General features: G+C 38.0%; 1 protein-coding gene across 1 annotated transcript in view; it reads right to left on the bottom strand.

Moving 5' to 3' along the window:
• Positions 1-1012: 1012 nt before the first annotated feature.
• LOC145994358 (uncharacterized) overlaps positions 1013-23382 on the bottom strand; it is a 214521-nt gene continuing 192151 nt past the window's right edge. The window contains exon 4 of the mRNA XM_083130474.1: positions 1013-1335. Coding sequence (XP_082986600.1) covers positions 1308-1335 — 28 coding nt within the window. The 3' untranslated portion in view covers positions 1013-1307. The remainder of the gene's footprint in view (positions 1336-23382) is intronic.

The following is a 23382-nucleotide window of genomic DNA, read 5'->3' on the forward strand; positions in this document are numbered from 1 at the left end:
AGGCAATCATTTGTTCAGTGTTCATCTTGTCATGATATCTTCGCGTGAGGAAAAGTATGCGATTTTGGTGATGAGTGGTGCGGCTTTAGTGATGGCTAGTTTGTGCAAGAAGAAAAGGAAAAACGACGTTGGTGGCACACCAACCTGTATAAGAAACGCACTGGTACGGAGCTTATGATGGATTTGAAGTCAGATTTGTCCGCACAAATATTCATCTCGGCACCTATTTCCCTCCAGGCATCTTCTTTTAATTTTTTTTAAAATGATCCTCAAGTTTAGTATTCAAGGCAGAAGTTGGAGATCGGTAATGTTGAAGAATTTAAGTTACTTTTCTGTTGTGGACAGTTATAATCATGCAAACATTTACCTTGGCATCCATAAATTTTATAAATTTGAATCAAATGAAAAGTAGGACAGAGATAATTGCTCTAAATGATTTTCTAATCAAATCGTCTATTGATGTAGCCCTATTACAAGAGGTTGCAAATGACGATTTTTCCTTACTGAGAATGTTCAAAGTATACAACAATTTTACCCTCTTAACACAAGGGACTGCCATAGCTATTAGGCGGCACTTCGAATTAAGAAATGTAGTGTCTTATCCTGATGGCAGACAAATAAGTGTAATATTAGGCTCTGTTTTTCTCTGTAATGTGTATGCTCCGTCAGGAAGCCAAAACAGACGGGCAAGAGAAGTTTTTTTTTTACTACAGTTGTAGGGCCAGAATTAACATCCCATACATTAGACACTATACTAGTGGGGGATTTTAACTTCGTAATTCGTACTCAAGACCAAAACCCTGGATACAACTTTTCACGTACGCTATACGAATTAACGCAAGGGATGCAACTGCGTGACGTTTGGATACACACCAATGGAGAAAGTCCAGATTACACCCATATAACATTCAATAGTGTGTCAAGAATAGATAGGTTTTATGTAGCACCGAGATTTTCTCTCCTGGGCCCGAATTGAACTTATTAAAAATTCCTGGATCTTTAACAACCCCAGTTTTATTTTATTTCAATAAAATATATAATGATTATAAATAAAATATTTTTTTACATTTATTACATCATCCCATTATCTAACTAGCATGATACTCTATTTCAATGGGTACAATTACTTAATTTCCCTATAATACTTTAACAATCATATAATGTATTATTATTAAATGTCTTCTGACGACTGGAACATGTCTGTGTAAGGAACTGCTGAAAATATTTTCTCAACTACACTTTGGAAAGCTGCCGACAGCCCTTCAACAATCGATGGTTTCAGAAGATTGAATATCTCAATGAAGTTGTTATTCAAGATTGTGCTCATCTGTCTGCCTGTGAATAAAGAAAAATAATTACTTCCTACTTCTTATTTGGAAGTGTTATTTGATTGCTACTGAGAGCATCCCTTACTACACACTCCATACTAATTCTGTTGATAAGACAAGAAAAAATGCACAATATTCAATCATAGTGTCTACAGTAGCCTACATACCATCCCTGGCCGAAGCAACGAAACTCCCCTTTGTTCCAAAAATTTGAATCTGTTGACCTTTGACGCAGATGACATCAATGTCGCAGATTTTTGTCTAAACGGGAGGTAGCAACAAGGGCAGCGAAGGTACAGATAAAGAATGTAATAACTGCTGTTCATGCACGTTATGTGAATTTATCCTTCACCTAAGTTGCCTACGTTTTCACTCTTCACTGCAAACAAATTATACAAAATAGTTTTACCTAATGTCAAGGGGGCTGACGCCAGTGCCTGGGAGGCTCAGCCCCCCTGGCCCCTGCCTGGCTACGGGCCTGTGGGGTCCACATGTTAACGAGCAACTTCGGTAGTCCAACTGAAATTTCTGATTTCAATAAAATTGAGCATGGGGTTTTCCATTTCTGAAATTGTTAAGACATTCAAAATTTCCCGATGTATAGTACGAAGAGTGTACCGAGAGTACCTCATTGCAGGAATTATCCCCCACCAGGGACATAGCCGTTCTAACAGAAAAGCAACACTGCTCTAAATCACAACAGTCAATGAGGGACGTACGAGAGACATGCCTGTGAGGTCAGTTCAGCGACATTTGGCGTTGATGGGATTTGGCAGCAGAAGACTGACTAGAGCGCCTTTACTAACAGCACGCCATCGGAAGCAGCGCCTCAGCTGGGCTCGTGAACATATTTATTTTACCCCAGATGACTGGAAAACATAGCTTGGTCAAATGAGTCCGGATTTCAGTTGGTAGGAACTGATGGTGCATGGTCAACGATGTTAGTAATAAGTTGTGTTTTATACAGCGTATATTGATACAATTATAGGTTGTATTGCATCTTCTGCCGCGGTGGCTCAGTCGGTAACGCGTCTGACTACCATGCTAAAGGTCCCGGGTTCGATCCCCGGCCGGTTCAAATCCGGGAACTTTTCTAACGGTGGAAGCGGCCCCGGCGCTCACCCAGCGTCGAATAACATGGGTACCTGGGGGAAACCCTGGGGGGTAAAGGCGGTCAGGGGCGTGATGCTGATCACATCACCCCCACTCACGACCGGATCAAGAAAGTGTGGGGCGTTACCCCCACACCCCCTATACGCCTTCATGGCGTGGTGCTATGCACAGGGGAACACTTTATCTTCTTCTTTTTTTTTATTGCATCTTCTGGAAATATGTTGTATAAAGAAACGAACTGCCGGAGTACTAAGTGAAGTGAGTGTACGGTTCGGGTGTGGCGCAGACCCCATGAGGACAAGGACCCAAGTTGTCTAAGAAGTGTGGGGCGCGTTTCGGTCCTCTGGTCAAATTGAAACAATCGTTGACTGTGAATCGCTATGTTCAGCTGCTTGGTGACCATTTGTAGCCTTTCATTGACTTCATGTACCCTAACAACGATGAGATTTGCCAGGGTAAGATTGCGACATGTCACCGGGCAACGATTGTTCGCGTTTGGTTTCAGGAGCATTCTGGACAATTCCGACTAATGGTTTGCCCACCTAGATCGCCAGACATGAACCCCGTGGAACAAATTTGGGATATGATAGAAAGATCCATTCACGCACAAGATCCTGCACCTGCAACACCACTCAGTTATGGGCTGCTATCGATACTGCATGGCTAAACATCTCTTCGGGGGACTTCCACCTACTGGTTGAATCCATGCCATGTCGAGTTGCTGCACCTCGTCGGATTAAAGAGGTCCCACACTATTTCATGTAGGTATTTCATGACTTTTGGCACTTGAGTGCATGTACGTATTATCCATTAAATGATATATTGTTAAATAAAAATGTAACATAACACGAAGGGGTATTGGCCAACTCAGGGTAATTACAAATTCGTGCTTCGTATGTGCCTAGCTAACCACATTGAAATAATTCAGAGAGACACAGAAGGCCCAGTTACTAGTGTTCCATATTCAATTCCTATGTCTTAAAGACACGCTTTAGAGAAAGATTTAGGAAAATGACAGAGATTGAGGTTATCTATCCGGAATCATCTCCATACTTTAAACCATTACACATAGTTCCAAAAAAAGGTTTATAGAAGCCAGTGGTAGACTTTCGGAAAATAAATCAACATGTAATTACACATCAGATGAGAGTTGAGCCTCTAAATGAAACGCTGCAATGCTATCAGGAGCAAACTAATTTTCATCGATCGATTTATCTTGAGGCAACTTACAAATACCTTCAACCTAGGATTTTCCTATCGAGGAGAGCAATATATATTTCGTTATTTACCTTTTGGCATTCGATCAGCTTTTGCTTATTTCAAGATGGAATGAATATAATTTTCTCTATGGATTTGAGTAATTTCGTGATATCTGTACAACGTTTTGATTTTAAGCAAAATTTGGATGGAACATGGAACATTCAAGTGCAATTAGTTTTACATGAACTTAACAATGTGAACATGTCTATAAAGTTTTCCAAAAGTGGATTTGCACGTAATGAAATTTCTTTCCTGGGTCACAACTTTATGGTTCAAATACAACCTGTGTTCAATAAATACAGTGAAAGATTGAATGAATGATTTCATGATTTATTTGCAGGAAAGGCGGTACATGTATGCAGGAATACAGCTTACAGTATTGTCCTTCAAAATAATCGCCTCCAATGGTCATGCACTTCTGAGAACGCGAGTAGTGGTCTCGCATACTTTGGGCGAAGGCAGCCTGTGGAATGCGGTTGAGTTCATCGTTCACATTGCGTTAGATGTCGGCAATGTCCGAAAACCGTTGTTCTTTTAAGTGTTTCTTCAAGCGAAGGAAAAGGAAATAATTGGCAGGGGCCAGATCTGGTGAATAAGGGGGTGGTGATGATGGAGTATAACAACCTCCTTACGTGCCAGGAACTGCTGCACGGTTATGGTGGTATGGAGTCGTGCGTTATCGTGCGGCAGATATCAGAATCCATTTTCGATATACTGTGGGCGCACACATCTGATTATCTTCAGGAGGCGATCCAAAATGTTCACGTATGTGGCCACATTCAATATCGTGCCTTCTGGCAGATATTCTTTATGAATGATCCTCCAGCATCAAAAATGGTAATCAGCATTGTGTTGATGCGCGACCTTTCGCACCTAACCTTTTTGTAACACTGACGGAAGAGCTTGTACCACTCGTACACACACTTTTTCCATAAAGCACTGTTTCCATACGCCTGGCGCAGCATATCGTAACATTCCCTTGGCGTTTTCCCAAGTTTGAAGCAGAATTTCACGTTCGTACGTTGCTCCATTTCACCCATAACAGCGCCGCTGCACTGCACCTTACTTCCACAACGCGTACACACAAAATACACGTCTGGACAACCACACGGCTTCGCGAAGGATGACTGATAGCCCTAGGGGTTCACTGACCTGACCGTCAAACAATAGTACCAACTACAGCGCACGCCAGCAATTCATTCATCGTATTTATTGAACAAAGGTTGTATAATGGGTGATCCTAGCAAGAATTGAGCCCCAAAGTACTTGGCAAATTGAAGACTCAAATTTAACTAGAAGTTTACAGAAATAGCTCAACCGTCATGTGAACGTTTGAAAAAGGAGAAGGTTTGGAATTAGACTGAAATTCGTAATGATTCATTCAGAAAGTGACAGCAACTAATTAGTTCTTTTAAAGCATTATCGCAACTGATTTTTCAAAACTTTAAATACTATCACAGATATCTCGAAACGTGGTAGAGGTGCAGTACTGTGGCAAGGCGCAAAAGAAGGCTGTGGTGATGAAACAAAGGTGATACAGTATGCTAACAGAGTACTTACAGTTAATGAATTATATATTACACAGTGCTTCAAAAGTAGCGCAATCCAAACTATTAAAATGTATATCATGAAAACCGTAAGAGATATTTACACCGGGTTTTCTTTATTATAAAGCCTCATGCTTTGAGATATTGTTCAATACTTAATATTATCAATTTACTGTATACAGAAAATTACATAAATGAATAGTTTGCGGAAGGCAGTGTTAACAATTTTCCAGAATGATTCCTTTCGGTGAGAATAATTGAAATAAATTATGGAAGGGTCATAATTAGACGTCTGATGATTGATCCCATGTCAATCTGTCATTTGCGACTAATGTTGGTCATGTGCGGCATTTAATGGATTTATATCTCAAAAATCGGTGTTAGTTTTGGCGTGTTATATAACATCACTGGTTCTGGCTCAGCGGTCGACAGGCCACAGGGCATAGGCGAGATGTCATGGTAGCCACGGATAGCGCAGAATCCTCTCAAGAGTTCAAATTCGGTGCAAAATGATTTTTGATTTTTAACGTTAATGTATGGCCAATATTTAGGCACATGTTGCTTGCGTCTACTAACAAAATGTCGACCTGCTAGTGTTTCCAACTAAGGTGATATGCCTCTAAAATGGCACACTTTCACTTAACTCACATCTTCGCCAGGCATAAATAAATCAAATGCTGCACATGATAACATTGGTCGCAAATGACAGATTGACATGGCATCAATCATCAGACGTCTAATTATGACCCTTCCATAATTTCTTTCAATTATTCTCACCGAAAGGAGACACTGCCTTCCACAAGTTATTCATTTATGTAATTTTCTGTAAACAGTAAGCTGATAATATGAAGTATTGAAAAATATTTCAATGCATGAGGTTTTACGAGTATAATGCAGAAAACCCGGTGTAAATATCTCTGACGGTTTCCATGATATATATTTTCAAAGTTTGGTTTGAACGACTAATGAAACACTCTGTAGCATTCATGAAATTGAATGCTTAGCAATACTTTTTCCATTTGAATAGTTCTTTATTTATGATGCAGGCTTCAAGATTAAATATAGGGTCATTCCATGTCAAATCATCCAGGCCATGTCACCCATCATCCCCTATTTTGATGAAATTCGGTATACTTACAGAACTTTGAATGTTGATTACAAAAATGACATTTTTTTAGATTGCTCAAAGGGTTCACAAGTTAAGCGCTTTTTAATTCTTCGTGTAGGTCACTACCGGCTCCACTTTCAATGACAGGCATTAGGTTATATATGATAGTATCTGCCTTCAGGTTTGCCGTAGAGACTTCAAGTTTGTTTTCATTTGTTCAGAATGGCGCAGTGGTAGCGTCGTCGCCTTGTAATGAAGGGCTCCTGGGTTCGGTACCCGGTAGAGGCACAAGTGGTTCGGATCCAACTTTAAACTGTAGGTCCAGTCCCGAATAGCCTTACTGTGCATAAAGTGGACTTAAAACACCAAACTCAAATGTTCAGAATAGTGTAAGCTTTCTTTTAATTGAATGTATCAATAACCATGTATTTTTATGTACAGTTTCATGTTAGAAAAATAAATTACTAACTTCAAGAGCGAATTTCGTGCAATGTCCCCCCTTCAATTTCCCCCCCATTTTATATGTAGGTAACTCAGAGTAGGTACTAATGCCTGATAGAAAAAATGGGAAGGACTGTTCAGACAATTTGCATCAAATGACATTAAAAGTTAATCTTATTAAAAATGCTTATGTAGTTAGCACAAAGCCTGAAGTACAACATGTTTTAAGGTATAATATTCAACATTTCTGTTCACTATGTGTGAAGGTAAGCATGCGCGTAACCTGGCTGAGGCATTTACCCTCTCCAAAATGTATAGATTAATTAACATTTACAAATAATAATTACATTCGAACCCCGATTTTAAGTTCCTGGATTTAACATTTTCCTGCATTTTGCATTCAATCCTGGTGGTCCCAACATAGCAAATTGCTAAGAAATTTTCCACGGTTTTACATGTTCTTGCATTTTTATTTTTCTCAGTCTGGTCCCCCTGAATAACGTAAAACCGAGGTTTTACTGTATCCAAGTTAGTTTCAACTGTCTTCAATTTTTTAGAAAAATATAATTATCATTATTAACATTCCCAAGTTAAGCAAATTTTCCTTGAGAACATTCTTTTGTGCATTTATCTCAATATGGAAATACTTCTTTGGCTACTCTTCATGGCGATAAGTAATATGAGGTAAGAATAAATAATACATATTTGTGCTGATTGAAGTTTTTCCAAATGGAGCTTCTTTTTCCACATACCACAGAAAATCTCCTTGTGACGGGGTGGTTGGAACAGTTAAAATACTTGTATAGACTTCTACAGTAACAAGTATCAATTGCGGCAATGATGTACCAATTCCGCAGAAATTGTATTCAATGCATACATTTCTTATTAATCACGTAATGTGAAATGACAAAAATCCGGAATACAATGTGTTAGTACTATACAACAGCACCAGGAAGATTAGGTATGCACTATTTTGAACTTAGGCTACAGGCTATTTACAGTGTTCGATAAGTTACTTTTTACTAGTAACCGAGTTACAGTTACTCATTTTCAATGTCCTGTTAATCTTTCTGTTAACCAACTGCAAGTTGGAGATAGCAGCCAGCGCTAACTTGCACCGGGTTTTTCAATGTGAATGTAACTGCCAGTTAACAAATCCATAGTTCGTTCTCCAAAACAGTGTGTTGGCAATTTGGAAGCACTGCAATTACAGGAAATCGATCTGCTCGCCATTTATTAGTCTAGTTTCAAACTACATGGATTGGCACACAGCCTGATGTGTAAATGTAGAACTACAAGCCCTTATGCACTAGGAAGCACGTTTCTGCAATGTAAATAATTGAAAAAATGGCTATATATTCATTCTGTATGATTATGAAATAAATTTGAGGAAACCAATCACTACAAATTTGGCATTCTCTCAATAATGGTGACAGGTACCCCTCATTAGTTACAAGGACTCTCCTATAGGAACGCCGCTTTATTATGTTTATATGTTCAGGACGCTCCTATACAACGGCCTCTTTCAAATCTCTACATGTTATGAAAATCAGTATCAACGCATGGAAATTATATTTCAATAAATATGTTACGCTGCAAATATTAAAGACAATTATAAGTTAAAAGGATTGATAAAAACTAAAGAATAATCTTAATATCTTAATTGTGAATTACGAATAACCAGAAAGACAGAAAGCTAAATTCTTTGCTTGGTTACCACAGATAGTTGAAAATCGCTTAGCAACGTAATCAACAAACTTCCGCTATAAAAGCGAGAAATTCAGATAGAAATATTGAGACATATGTGGTCTTAGCCCGTGTGTACTCCGCTCCCAAGTCCCTCCAAGTCAGGATCTTAATCCGTTGGATGACGACTTAGCTGATTGAGGATCACTTCGGAAACCTGGAAGGGGGACGAGGTCTTAACCTAAACCCAACGAGGACCTTTCGACTGATAATCACCAGCAGAGTTAGTAATAAGGCGTCCCGTGGTCTTAACCCAGGTACCTTTTTCTCACCGCTAACAAAAAATTTGATCTTTTAGCAGGGAACAGCAACTTCAGGAAATTCTACGCAAAGCTACGTCTTGGAATAGCGGTATCACATAAAGCAGGTGATATCAATTCATAGAATTGTGATTAGGAAAAGCAGCGACAACATCGACAAAATTTAACCAATAATATAAAACAAGCCGTTCGGGGATTAGAACGGAATATTCCGACCTGTATCTCTGGCAACGAACTAGGTGTTACCTTAGCCTTAAAAAACAGAGTCCGATACAAGAAGGTAACGAAACCTGTGGTGTCCAAAGGAGCCGAACACGGGAACGTGACAATTGCTAATCTCATATATCTCAAATGCTGTTGCGAAACACAAGCATACATACTTTCTTGCACAAGAAGCGCAAGGAAGTCGAAACATTTATATTTTCTGTCTGTTGATGTAAACACCATTAATATGTAAAAATTTTACATGTATTTGGACTGTAAACTTTGTACAATTTCTGTGCAATGTTTGTGTTGCTCGAGAAGGAGAAAAAAAACTTTTAGTGAGAATGCTTTGTAGGCAAACTTTTCAAAAAATATGAAAGTATATAAACAGTAAAAATAATTTTAAAATTTAATGAGATTTTTCTAAGGTACGATCATTCAACAACAAAGCCTGAAGTGAAGGGAATACACACAATAAACAATGACAATAATAAAAAAAAACCGGGGCCAGGACTCCACTCATAAAACACAAGCTCCGCAAGATGGTGCCTCTAACCACTGCGCCAAATTACCTCTATAAGGTTCTTGCACCTTGTAGAACAGGTGTTCGTGTCATAAATTCTCGAACACCACCTCGTCAAGTGAACTCTTCAAAACATGGTGCTTAATTTCCACTGTTTGCTTGGACATTAGTTGAGCTCTGCCGAACAACATAGGTTTTCTTCTATACGAATTTAACTTTTTTAGTGAATCGCATCTTGTTTAATCTGACGGTGAAATTGTCGAGTGTGGAACCGATAGTATGTCCATGAGGCAGCCATGTAGCTTCGTAACTTCGAACTAAGCTGATAACTGTAAGAAGAAGTAGCAGTAAAGATAATCGCCACCGCACTTCCAGCTACGAGCTAACTGTACATTTAAAACATACATTTTCACAAACTCTCAGTTACGTGCACTTGGGTCTTTTCCCAAGATCTTTACTGCTTTTTTTTGAAAAATTAAAATTTTACAAAATTTTGGAAGGGAAGCTCAACAGTACATCAAGCATATTACGTACATTGCATTAGTCACAATTTATGTTTGGTTCTTAAAGTTGTTGTAGAAAGTAACCTGAAAATAGTGATGTTTTTTAAAATAGTTCAGAATATGTATATTATTTTCGTTAAGAGTATTGTGCGATGGCAAGGGTTAAAACTTAAACAAAAAATAATCCTAACTCAATTCTCAAGAAGCTTAGTAGTGTAGATTGATTCCTTCCACCATATACTTAGTAGGTATCCACTTTTTCTATGCATTTAGCCTCAGTTGTTTCATGTTATGACGATTTTTTTGTGGATTTTATGATGTTTGACGACGTTCCAGTACAATTTTCACTGCAACTCGGTTTTCCCCATCTCATACTTTGTAGGTATGCCACGATCTTGCGTTATATAACTTAACCTATTCACTTTTTTACGACCTTTTACGGTCTAAGTTAACCTGCAAGCGTTGTTTTTTGGTTGTCTTTTTCTTCTTACGATCTTACGTGATATAACTTAACCTGCAATTATTAGGCTACTTGTTTTACGATCGTTCACGAGTAGTTGGAAACAGTATGAGCTTTCACCTACTTTTGATACGTACGTGGAAATGGCCGGTTCAAAGTCATCATAAGTACGAATACGTACGTGGAAAAGGACAGTTCTACCTCATCATAAGTACGAATTTCATCATAAGTACGAAGGGCCCTCAGAGTAATCTTCTACGATGTATTTTGTTTGGAGCCCACGAGTTTTCACAATTCACGGTCCTTTCTCCCTCGGCGTATATATACAGGGTGGTGCAAAATTCCGTTTAATACAATTGCCAAGTGAAATGAAGACGAAAATGTAAATGGAATTTTGTCGGATGACGCACCGTATCAGAGCTAGAGGATGCCGAAATCGTGTGAAAATGGACTTCACACCTCGATATGCCGACAAATAGTACTCATAAAGAAGATGAGGTACGATATACATCAAAGAAAACACACCTGGGCTAGCGAATGATGCACAAATGGCGTGTCGAAAATGAATGCGGCAGGGATTCCCCACAATAAGTGAGGGATTCCCGGGAATATGTATGTCCGACATGGAACGCAGGTATCGAATGGGGGTACAAAGGGAAATGACGGAGGTCATAGCACATGAAGAACATTTCGCCAGGAAGTGTCCGAAAAGCAGGCTGCAGAAGGAGATTCCCCAGAGAAGAGGGGACACAAACAACATGTGCAAGAGGTGTATGATGACACACACGTACACAAGTAGTATTCTTTATTGGCTGTGGAAATGACATACGATACATATCACAGACATTGTTGAAAATGTCCGCCAGCCACATCTACACACAGACGGCATCGGCGTAGCAGGGACGCTCTGGTATGCTCAAATACGTTGGGCATGTCAGTGATCATCCCAGCAGCGACGGTAACTCGAGCAACGAGGTCTTCCACACTTTCCACCGTGGTTTCGTAGACCAGCCTCTTCATTTCGTCCCACAAGAAGAAATCTACCATTGTGAGGTCGGGTGACCGACGTGGCCACAGAACAGGTCAACGCCTACCAATAAATCTATCAACGTATGTATTGTTGAGTACAGCTCTGGCTCGGTTGTCAAAATGTGCAGGGGCACCGTCATGTTGATACCATACATCTTGCCTAATTGCAAGGGGTACATTTTCCAACAGTTCAGGTAGAACTTCCCGTAGGAACACACAATAGTTCCCACCGGACAAAGTATTTGGCAACACGTACAGACCTATCAGATTGTCCCCGACAATGCCACACCACACATTCACTGCAAACCGTCACTGAAAATGACGCTCAATGATTGCATGCGGGTTTTGCACATCCCACACTTGACTATTATGGGTATTGAAGACGCCTTCTCTGGTGAATAGTGCGTTGTCGGTCCACAACACTGCATTTTGAAAATTGGGGTTTGCAAGGGTTTGTTGCAAATACCACTGACAAATATCAAGACGTAGGGGAAAGTCCGTCGGCTGCAGGTGTTGCACCCTCTGCACTTTGTATGGGTGCATACCCTCATCGTGCAGCACGCGTAACACATTTATATGGTGCGTGTGTCGCACATGGTCAATGGCACGGGTGCTGGTACCTGGCGTCTCCCGTATCCTGTCCAAAACTTCCTCATCAAATTGGACACTGCGCGGTCTGCCACGATCCCACACCCTAGGTCGTACAGATCCAGTTTCACGTAAACGAGCATCCACCTGTTGAAACAGGACATGTGATGGTAGGCGCCGATTTGGAAATAGCTCGCGATACAAATGCTTTGCCTGATGGCTGTTTTGGTGTTTCTCACCGTAAACGAGATGCATATCGGCAAGCTCGTTGGTGGTGTATGTCGCCATTGTCAGGCTCACAAAGGAGCACACGAATACTTACGAAACTGACATTTGATGTACCGTTCACGACTACAGCACTGAACACTCCAGACAGGTGTCCACCCAGTACAGACAACACAGATGGTACGCACTACGTACTTCCTAACGGTCACTTCAGCAATGTGCTCAATTTCACCACACGCCTCAGGATGAACACTTTGCGACAACACGCGTAACTGACAGGCAGATCGCTAGTCGCGTACACTGACGCGTTTTTTGTACGTACGTATACCAGCGATAACAACGGGCCGTGACAAGGTATGGGGCACGGGGGACGAGGTCGTCCAACCACCTCTCACCTCGGACTCAAAAGCATCCTCTCTCCCAGCGCAGTTACCGTAGCCTGCCTTTCTTGTGTGCATATTTTTTGCTGAGAGCGGTTGTGCCCCATTAGGATTTTGAGAGGAGCAAGGAGAGTGAATACCAGGCCTTGGCACCTAAGAATTTTAAACCAAGGCGTATTTGCTTTTTACTTAGAACTTTAATTTTGATTAAAATATTAAAAGAGAAAAAAGACAAAGAAAAAAGAAAAAAGAGAATACAAGTAAATAAATAGAAATAAAATATTAGAATCAGATATTTACAATATAAAACATATAACTCTGGGTCAGCATAATTTAAATATAATGATGAGGCGAATACTTTACTATGAGTCCTTAGACTCTTCATCAGAAATTAAATGGTGTAATCTTTGAAAAAGAGGCTAAGATCTAGTGGGAGTTTCCATAATCGTCCGTAGACTAGAAACACTCATTCAGAGAGGGAATATCCCGAAGTTAGGGGTGTTCCATAGCTTCCTCTTCTGTCAGCTGGCTGAATCAAGCATCAGGCATCTTCTTCTTATGGTCAAACCATCCAACATCTAACATCTTGGTCCTGGCATAGGATGCAGCTTCTCTCGACTGGTGGACCTCAGGTGGGAGAGAATCTTCCAGGATCTCCTATGACACACTTTTAGTGCTGTCTTCAGTTACTAGATGTATTTTCGGTAAAGTCCTCCAATGGTTCGAACACTAATCACAACATCACAACAGAGCACACACCAAAGTCTTCATCATACTTTACTCCGGACGTCTTCTTCCTCTTAAAGAGGTAATGTAGAACTTTCGTCTATTTATCGAAGTTGGACCATCCTCATAGAATCTTTCCACTCTCTGATCTTCTATCTTGGAGCAGCTCTTTTTCTGTTTTTCTTGAGCGAGTTTCGTAGGTCCTGATGTTCACCAGTTCCATCGGACTGTACTGCGACTCTTCAATATTTGAGATCTCACCTGAGAGTTTATTCAAGATGGAAAATTTGTACCTGTTTCCCAAAACAGTGGTTGCTGTAAATCTACCCAGGTTCCTTCTCAGGTCCAAAATATATTTGGAATTATAATTTTGACATGTAAGAATTTTATGCTCAGGAGTATCCAAGGTTTTACACTGCTTACAATTGTCTTCTGTCCTGAGCTTAAATCTTTTTAAGTACGATCCGTAAGGACCGTGGCCTGTTATGTAATGAACGAATCCTTTGGTCGGGTTTAAGTGTGTCCAAGAATTTCGTATGCTCACGCTCGGAATATAGAGTTTTGAGTGAGCTGATGACTCTTGTTCCCATTCATTCTCCCACTTCGTCTCAAAATAGAGTCTAGCCTCTTTTACACAACTTACATTAATATTTTGTCTTCTTAAATCCTCGAAGCACTTTTTCTTCAGTCAGTAATTTGTCGCTGCGAGCTGCACTTCCAAATCCAGTGGGAGGACTCCCGCTATAGCAATCAGGGAGCGAGTTGGAGATGTTTTAAATGCTCCTAATATTCTCAATAGCACGTTGCGTTGTGCTGATCTTAGCTTAGATATTATTCTGTCTTCAAATGCTAGGTAAGCCCACACGCTAGCAGCATACCTCACGGTCGAAACAAAAATAGCATTGTAATACAGCAGAGCAGTATTAAAGGGAAGTTTAAAGGCTTTATTACCGAGACTTAACACTCTGTGTAGTGTGGTTTTTGCTTTGCTAGTAATATATTCAACGTGAGATCTGAATTTTAGTTGTGAATCAATATACACTCCTAGATACTTAAAAGTTTCTTTCTCGTGTATTGATTGGTCATTAAATCTTACACATGGAGATCTGAGGAGTTTGCCTTTCAGCTGTGCTATCACTGTTTTATTTGCTGCTATAGAAAGTTTTGAAACTTGGCACCAGGTATTGAGTTGGTCCAGTATATTTCTCGCCTTTGCTTCAAGATCTCTTCTATTATTTGCCCCCGTGATTATCATTATGTCGTCTGCATATGCCACTGCGTCTATGGTGTTGGGATTCTCGGCGAGTTCTGACAATAATAGATCTATTGTCATGTTCCAAAGTTGTGGACCGAGAACAGATCCTTGTGGACAGCCCTTGTTGACTATTCTTTGGATGAGTAGGCCTTTGCTTCTACAATTGACTTTCCTATTATTCAGGTAGTCATGCAAGACATTGTATAGACCGTATGGAAGATTCATGTCCCTAAGGATTCTTAATACATATAGCCACCATACGTTATCAAATGCTCCCTGAATATCTACAGCAATTGCAAGTACGTATTTCATAGATGACTCTTGGACCAATTTCTTAACCTTGTTTATAGCATCCTCTGTGACCCTGCCTTTCTTAAAACCGTACTGGTTTGTGTTTTGATTTCTTAGAATAAGTTTCTCCTGGATTCTCTTCACTAAAAGTTTTTCAAACATCTTTCCAAATCCGTCAAGTAGACAGATTGGTCTGTACGACTTGACTTCGCATGGATCTTTGCTTCTCTCTTTTAACATGAGTGAGAGATCAGCAGTTTTCTAACATGTAGGAAAAATTCCTTTCACAAGGCATAGGTTGTATATTTGCTGTAGATGGTAGGTTATATGATTTTTCCCAATTTTAATTATTTCATTTGGGATACCATCTGGTCCTGGTGATTTCTTTAGCTTGAGTTGATCAATAACTAACGCCACTTCTTCAAAAGAGAAGGGTACTATCAGGTCTTTTGAAACGTAGGGTAATTCCATACCATTTCTTATGTTGGACTGTTGTATGTTGTCCTCCTCGGGGCTCAGGCTCACAAAGGAGCACACGAATACGTACGAATCTGACTTGTGATATACCGTTCACGACTACAGCACTGAACACTCCACGCAGGTGTCCACCCCGTACAGACAACACAGATGGTACGCACTACGTACTCCCTAACGCTCACTTCAGCAATGTGCTCAATTTCACCACACGCCTCAGGATGAACACTTTGCGACAACACGCGTAACTGACAGGCAGATCGCTAGTCGCGTACACTGACGAGTTTTTTGTACGTACGTATACCAGCGGTAGCGGACCGTGACAGGTAGTGGAGCTTTATGTACTACTACGTCTTCCGTCGTAGTATTTGGAGCCGATATCAGTACGTGCTGGTCCTTCTCTCACGTGTACGTACGTATTTCATTTCTACGTACAGCCTTGGATACCTTGTGTACGTGTGTGTCATCATACTACACCTATTGCACATGTTGTTTGTGTCCCCTCTTCTCTGGGGAATCCCCTTCTGCAGCCTGCTTTTCGGACACTTCCTGGCGAAATGTTCTTCATGTGCTGTGACCGCCGTCATTTTCCTTTGTACCCCCATTCGATACCTGCGTTCCATGTCGGACATACATATTCCTAGGAATCCCTCAATTATTGTGAGGAATCCCTGCCGCATTCATTTTCGACACGCGATTTGTGCTAGCCCAGGTGTGTTTTCTTTGGGGAAATCGTGCCGCATCTTCTTTATGAGTACTATGTGTCGGCATATGAAGTTGTGAAGTCCATTTTCACACGATTTCGGCATCCTCTAGCTCTGCCACGGTGCGTCATTCAACAAAATTCCATTTACATTTTCGTCTTCATTTCACTTGGCGATTCACCTCCTCCGCGTTGTAAACGGAGTTTCGCACCACACTGTATATATATATATATATATATATATATATAATTTTCGATCTTTTACGTACTACACTAACCTACGTATGAAACTCTAAAACAGATTTCTTTTGACCGTTTGTGTAACCGTTTGAGATCGGTCGCCATTTTGAAAATTTTGGAAAGCGGGGGGGGTTCGAGATCCGGTCGCCATTTTATGATATTCGAATTTAGTATTTTGAATTTTTGATAATTTTGTGAAAATGTTGATAGTTGCGTTAGTTTTTAAAACTGTTCCATGACCCTCTCGTTGTTGTGAAATTCGCACACGATTTTGATGTTGGTGCGATTGTTGACCAACACTTGTTTTCTTCTCGACGTGTTGATGACGAACATGTGTCTGTGTGCCTTGAATTTGCTGGACATGTATGGGGAATAAACCTATCGAAAAATAAAAATTCATAGTTAATTAACATGGATGAATGGAATGTGTTATAACTAAAGTTTTTTCAAGTGTGATTGGAGAGGAAAAAAGTTGATTTCGGCATCTGAAAAAAGAAAGAAAGAAAATTAGTGCGATCGCTCAACCATTTTAAAATTGACCATCAATATTTATCCTCGTCGTTGCGATGTAAAGAGGAGAAGAATTATCCATGTGAGTTTTCGTATTGTGAATGAAAGGAACATGTTTAAAATCTGTCACGGTTATTTTATGCTTTTTGTAAAAAGCATGGACTATGACGAGAGTGGGAGCCGTGTCGGAAATAGAGCTTGCCCACTATTCTCCTCTGTTTATTCTATCCGATAGCTTTTGAACTTCTTTTTTATTACATATTATCTCTTGCAAGAGAATCTCTGTTTGGACAAAATAGACAGTGAAAAACTCGTCCCTTTTTGATCCTAAGGTTTGTCATGTGCATTCATGTGAGGTAATAGGATTCGGACAATGTTTATCTATTAGTTGGTTATATTATTGTCTCATCATTTACATCTGTTAGGAGACACAATTTTTCTTGATCTGTCTTCCAAAGTCTTGGGATTCTATGTATTTATGATATAAGAATTTTATATTCTGCGATATTATACATATATTATCTTATTCATTCTTCCCTTTTACATTAACTAACTACCTCTCTCTCATCTTATTAACAATTCTACAAGCAACAAGGTAGTTCTTTTTTATCTTGTTCAATGCAACAGGATTTTATTTTTAAACACACTTAAAGTATGTACCTCTTTCAATGAAAGAGACAAAGTTTTTTGCATCCATGGACAAAATTATTACTTAGTATATATTTCAACTTTCAGAAGACAGAGAAAAGTAACACACATTTTCAGAATTAATCCTGCTTATTATCATTTTTTCATTTGTCAGTACTTGAATTTGGAAACTGACACATACTGGCATTTTATGATTGGCTTTTGTGAGTATGTGTTAAACCGCAACAATTGAACCACCACGCCCCAACTTGAGTAATATTATTCCCTTGCTGCGACGAACAACAGTCGACTGCCTTTGTTGTACATTTAAAAAAAGGTAGAGAACATGTTTCTAAGAGGTAGGGAGATAATTTATCAAGATAGAGATCGCGAGAAAAGAGAAAATGTGTAAGCGGAGGATAATGAAAATTTTACCTTTTGAGTTCCCTATCGTGATAGAGACAAGGAGATAACCGGATCAACTTTTGCAACATTTCATTCTTTGCTATCATGTCACCTATTTGCATTATCCCCCTTTCAATCATCGGTTGGAGTACAAATAATGTGGAGGTCTAAAATTTTAGATTGATGAGTATCGAATAACACACTTATAACCCAAAACAAAAAATACATTAGAATCCTCGATACCAGGTGCACGTCACTATAAAAATTGCATTTTCCGAATAAATATATCAATTCATCAAGTTCAAGGATGCAAAACTTGTAGTTTTCGCTCTCAGTCTCCATTTTCAGCCCTCCACGCTAACAATCTACTTCCGTGCCATTAAGCCTTGTATCCACATCACGCCAAGAGTATAATTCGCTAACTGTCACAAACATTAGGAAAAATCACTGGAAACTAGGGGATGTGAAAACATATTTTTTATCTTTTTCCCATAAAACTACAACATACCATCATCGAAATTAATGATCTGTGAAATTGCTACATGAAAAATTGTAAAAAATCTTGAAGAAGAAAATGCATTTAAAAAAAAATAATCACGAACGAAACTATAATTTTTTTAAATAACGATTATTGACATTTCTAACACGGAACATAAAATTTGACGGAATATTTTTTTTCTGCTTTTTACACCAACAACGGAAAAGAAAAACTATTCACCACCCTTCCACCTTGCACACACACACAATATTTTTTCTGTTGAGTTTTGGTGCTTCGTATGAATTGGGCGCTTTTTACAAGTCGGTGGAAATCAAAGAAAAACGGATCTCGAACATGGACACCCTATTCCCTCATCAATACGAATTGGCGACCTAATCTCATTGCATAACTTGAAACATCGATAAAGGATATTTACTACATTGCGCTTTCTACTGAAAATATAATTGTAAACGATATTATTTATAAACAAGGAATGCGTGATATTCTCGAAAACTCAACCCCCTTTGCCCCGTCAAGAATTCGAATCCTGGTCAATAAATTAAAAAAAACATTAAAAAAAACGTCAAACCGGACAACAAACAAGATACTAACTATGCGTATGCATCACAAGAAATATTATCATATGAACTAACGATTATTATTTTAACAAATCTATTTCGTTTAATTTAAAAAATCCTAAATTCAATATATAATGAAAGCACACGCCACTATAAAAACTATAAAAGAATACAATCCCTGGCATAAAAAGAACATTAAAAAAAATAATGGAACTCATTTCCACATAATGAACCTCAACCTATACAATTGTACATTTTTTTTTCATTCTGCGTTTGCTCCAAAAATATGGATAAAATAGATTCGATATTTTGCAGGATTTAAATGAAACAGACGTAAATAAGAATTGGGAGAACATTCGTAATGCAATTTATCAGCAGTTAAAATAGGATACCATAAATCAAGAAGTAAGCCATGGTTCGCATAACCTAATAGAAATAAGAAATCAGGCTAGACGTGGGTAGTTAAAGAACAGGATGTTTAGAAGTAACAAAAAAGATATTAGTTGAAAAGTAAAATTAACGCAATTGAAATAAAAATATCAGAGGTTCAAATGAATTTAGAAAGGGGTGGCAACCTAAAGTAAACTTGATAAAAAATGGCTGACTCAAGCGTTATTTTAAATAGATGGAAGAACTACTTTAATGACTTTTTAAATGATCATGTAGGAGATAAATCAGAAATAAATGAAGTACACACAGCAGAACTTTTAGTTCCAGAACCGAACTTGATTGAAGGTAAAGATGTGTTAACGGCAGAAATGGACACGATTCTGGACGAATACGACAAGAGGAAGAAGAACATAGGGACATTAATCGATGCGAACAAGATAAAAGATGATCTAATCAATAATATTACAGCATTAAGTTCCATGCATTCTTTCTTCGTTCGTAATAAAATTATCAAGTTATAAAGAGAACAGCAATCCAATTACGGAACTTGTCATTTGACCTCCTTAACGAAGCATGTTCTAAAATATAAAATTATTGGATGTTTCCGATTCGTCTCATTTCGCTACTCATCCTCATAGCCACAATGAATTTAGGAGGAACAGGTTTGTATATACTCCATCTTTCGTTTGGAGGGGCAACGTAAATCGAGCACCTAATAAACCATTCAATGATGATTATAATAATAACAACATTGTTTATGAACTTGTTCGGATTCAAAAAGCAAAAATTGTCATGAAAGAGCCTTTCCGTGTTCCACCTCCTTTTGAATATCCAATCTCCTCTGAAGCATTGTATTCTCTGTTCATATTTTCCGTCCTTGATTTCTAATATGTTTCTCGCTCGTGAGAGTCAAGCGTTTTTTTTCCTTTCTTTGTTTTTGAGCATACTGCTCTCTAATTCACATTTCCATTTTTCTTTGCATCGCAACAATGAGGATGAATCATTGGAAATTTGAAATAAAAGAGGATGTAAGTGCTACTGGTAAACTTACGAGGAAAATGAGTTTTGTAGGAATTCCCTTGTCAATATGAATACCATGTTGAGGCCTTTGGTTTCTGAAATATGTGAAATTATATTACATTGAATACTAATTAACTAAAAAACCCTCTAGCCTTCTTGAATCCGAAAGTTCATGGCTGCAGCAATATAGGTTTTACATTTGTCCTTATCCTGAGCAAGATTTATTTATATTCTATTCCATCTTTGCCAATTTCTTTTAGGTCCATCTCACTACTATAGGGAGCCGATGTGGACACTTTTCAAAATATGTCTTATATAGGATAAAAATCACCAAAAATATAAAGAGAAATATGCAAAATAAAGGTAAAAGTGTTAAAAAAACAAGGTAAAAATTCTGCTATATTTTTGTCACTTTCTAGAGCAGGCGCCAATAAACGTAAGGTAAAAACCCAAAATCAGGGCAAAAAGTGTTAAAAAACAAGGTAAAAATTGTGCTATATTTTTGTTATTTTCTAGAGAATTTTTATTTTTGGAGGAAACCGAAATATAAATGGCGTTGTTTATTATTGTATATTATCTGATTCCGCATTTATTTTTGATCTTATTATGAAACTTACACATACAGCCATTTGTTACACATCCGATAAAAAAGTAGTTAATCATGCTTACAGTCACAACAAGAGCTTTCCATCATATTTTATATAGTGTTTTTCAATTACACTCCACACGCGAATTACATTGTGTTCATCAATCCATTCATATCCACCAATAATCTTATAAGATATATTTTCTGTTAGTTCTGTGTATTTGCAAGTATAAAGATACACAAAAATGCTATTTATATAAACTAATCAATTATTTAATAACCATAAGGAATCGTGTCAATAACACCATCTTTCTCCGGTAAGATCACCCGTTTATCGTATTCCAATTTAATTTTTTTTTGAATTGTTTTGTTAACCAAAGTATGGGTTTTTCTGCTTTTTGTAATTTGGTTATATTCTAAAATAATTTTATCAATTTCTTTATTTAAAATCTTTATCATTTCAGCCATATTTAATTTCTGAGAGTTTACGTAATTTAATGTGAATCCTTTAATTTTGCACACAACTTTACCTTTTGATGTTTTATATGCATAGCTTTTTGGTCCTGTTGATATGAATTCTATTATGTAATCACCGCTTAATTCGTCTGTCCATTCTCCAAGCATGCAACCTGTTTTTACAGTGTTTGTACCATCATCAATGTATATAATACAGTCAGTATCGTAATAAACTACTTTGTCACCTAGTTTGTCAAGCATATCATATAATCTCAATCTAGAATATGAGGTTGTAAATAATGCAATCAATATGTTTGTTTTAGTAGGATCTTCCAACCACTCATCTTTTGTTTGATACCTAACCTCAATCATGTTATTGTTGATTAATGAAAGGTTAATACATTCCAATTTAGGATTCAATAATATATCATACAGATCTTTTGCTGAGTTGATATAATCTGTTGTTTCCATTTTTCTACGTTGACTAAATTTACCGTAAAATGCGTTCAAAAGTAGTTTAGCCATGGCGCGTAACACTAGGTTAGGTTTAATGTTATTAATATCCAATTCGATACCTAATCTATTTTTTACATCTTCAACATACAATTCTTTAGTGCTGTAATCATTTTCCCATTCACTTGTTTCTAATTTTATTTTTAAAAATTTAGAAATATAGCTTTTAAACATGTTGGTGCTAGTTTCTTCAAAATGCCAAACTTCATATATCTTTGTTATTTTGTACCCCATTTCAAGTGCTTTATTAATTTCAGGTGTGCTCCATGTACCAGTAAATCCACGTTCAATGTCTGTGTGATTACACTTACGACTTTTAGAATAAACGCATTTACCACATAATGGAAATATCAGTTTTTCTTCTTTAATAGGTAGTACAGGATGATATAACTTTCTTGGTGGTTGTACCTTGCATTTAATTAATCCAAACCAATTCGGGTTGTAATTTTGAGGATGTAATATTTTTACTGGATGACCAACAGGAAACTTGTCATAGAACATAACTGTTGGATACAAACTACAAATATCTATATATTTTAACTTTTTTCCACGAACGTGTAATTTACTTGCATTTGTTCGTCCACCGAAATAAGCATCCCTAGGGGTGATTGGTGTTACTATATCTTTTATTTCATGTTTACGTTTTTTGTATGTAGGTTCCCAATCACACTCCCACATTTCTATAACATTGTACCCTTTATCTTTTAATTGCTGAGTAAACCGTTTTGTTTTTTCATGAAGGTCACCCATGCTTTCTTGCTTCTTGTTGTTAATTATATCATCTTTGTAACAGTTGGGACAACCATGCCAGAAGCACCCATGGAACTGATAAACTGTGTTGGTTGTTTTATCAAAGCCATCAACCTTCCGTCCTAGTATAGCTTCTTCCCCACCGTTTAAAGCGTGTTTTACATTATCACCTAATGTTTTTAACCATGATATAGACTTTTTACTATACGTTTCATGGTTGCTATCTTTTAATACAGCTATGGTATCGGATTTTATATGATGGTATCTAAACTCAGCCATTGCCACACTTGAGATTGTTATATATTGAAATGGATCGATGTTACACGTATCTAGAAATGTTTGTCTAAGTTTTATAACTGCTTGAGTAAGTATGTCTACATCTGACTCACAATACTCACTCATTTCTTTTTGAAAGTCAAATATGTAATTCTCTTCAGCTTGTTCATCATGCCACTGTAAAAAGTGATTTCTTGTATGCCAATGTTTACAAGTCGCATCAGGTTTGCATTTACTACATCTTTTCATAGTGCTCTCTCCATAATATTCAATATTCGGTATTGGTCCCATATACGTCTGGTTTTCTGTTGTGTTGAAGAAGTGAGGAAAGTATCCTTTTTTTAACTCGGCTAATTCAAATGTTTCTGGGAATGTGATCAAAGGTTGTG

This window comes from Lepisma saccharinum, chromosome 10, assembly GCF_977018435.1.
Source record: "Lepisma saccharinum chromosome 10, izLepSacc3.1, whole genome shotgun sequence".
Taxonomy (NCBI): Eukaryota; Metazoa; Arthropoda; class Insecta; order Zygentoma; family Lepismatidae; genus Lepisma; species Lepisma saccharinum.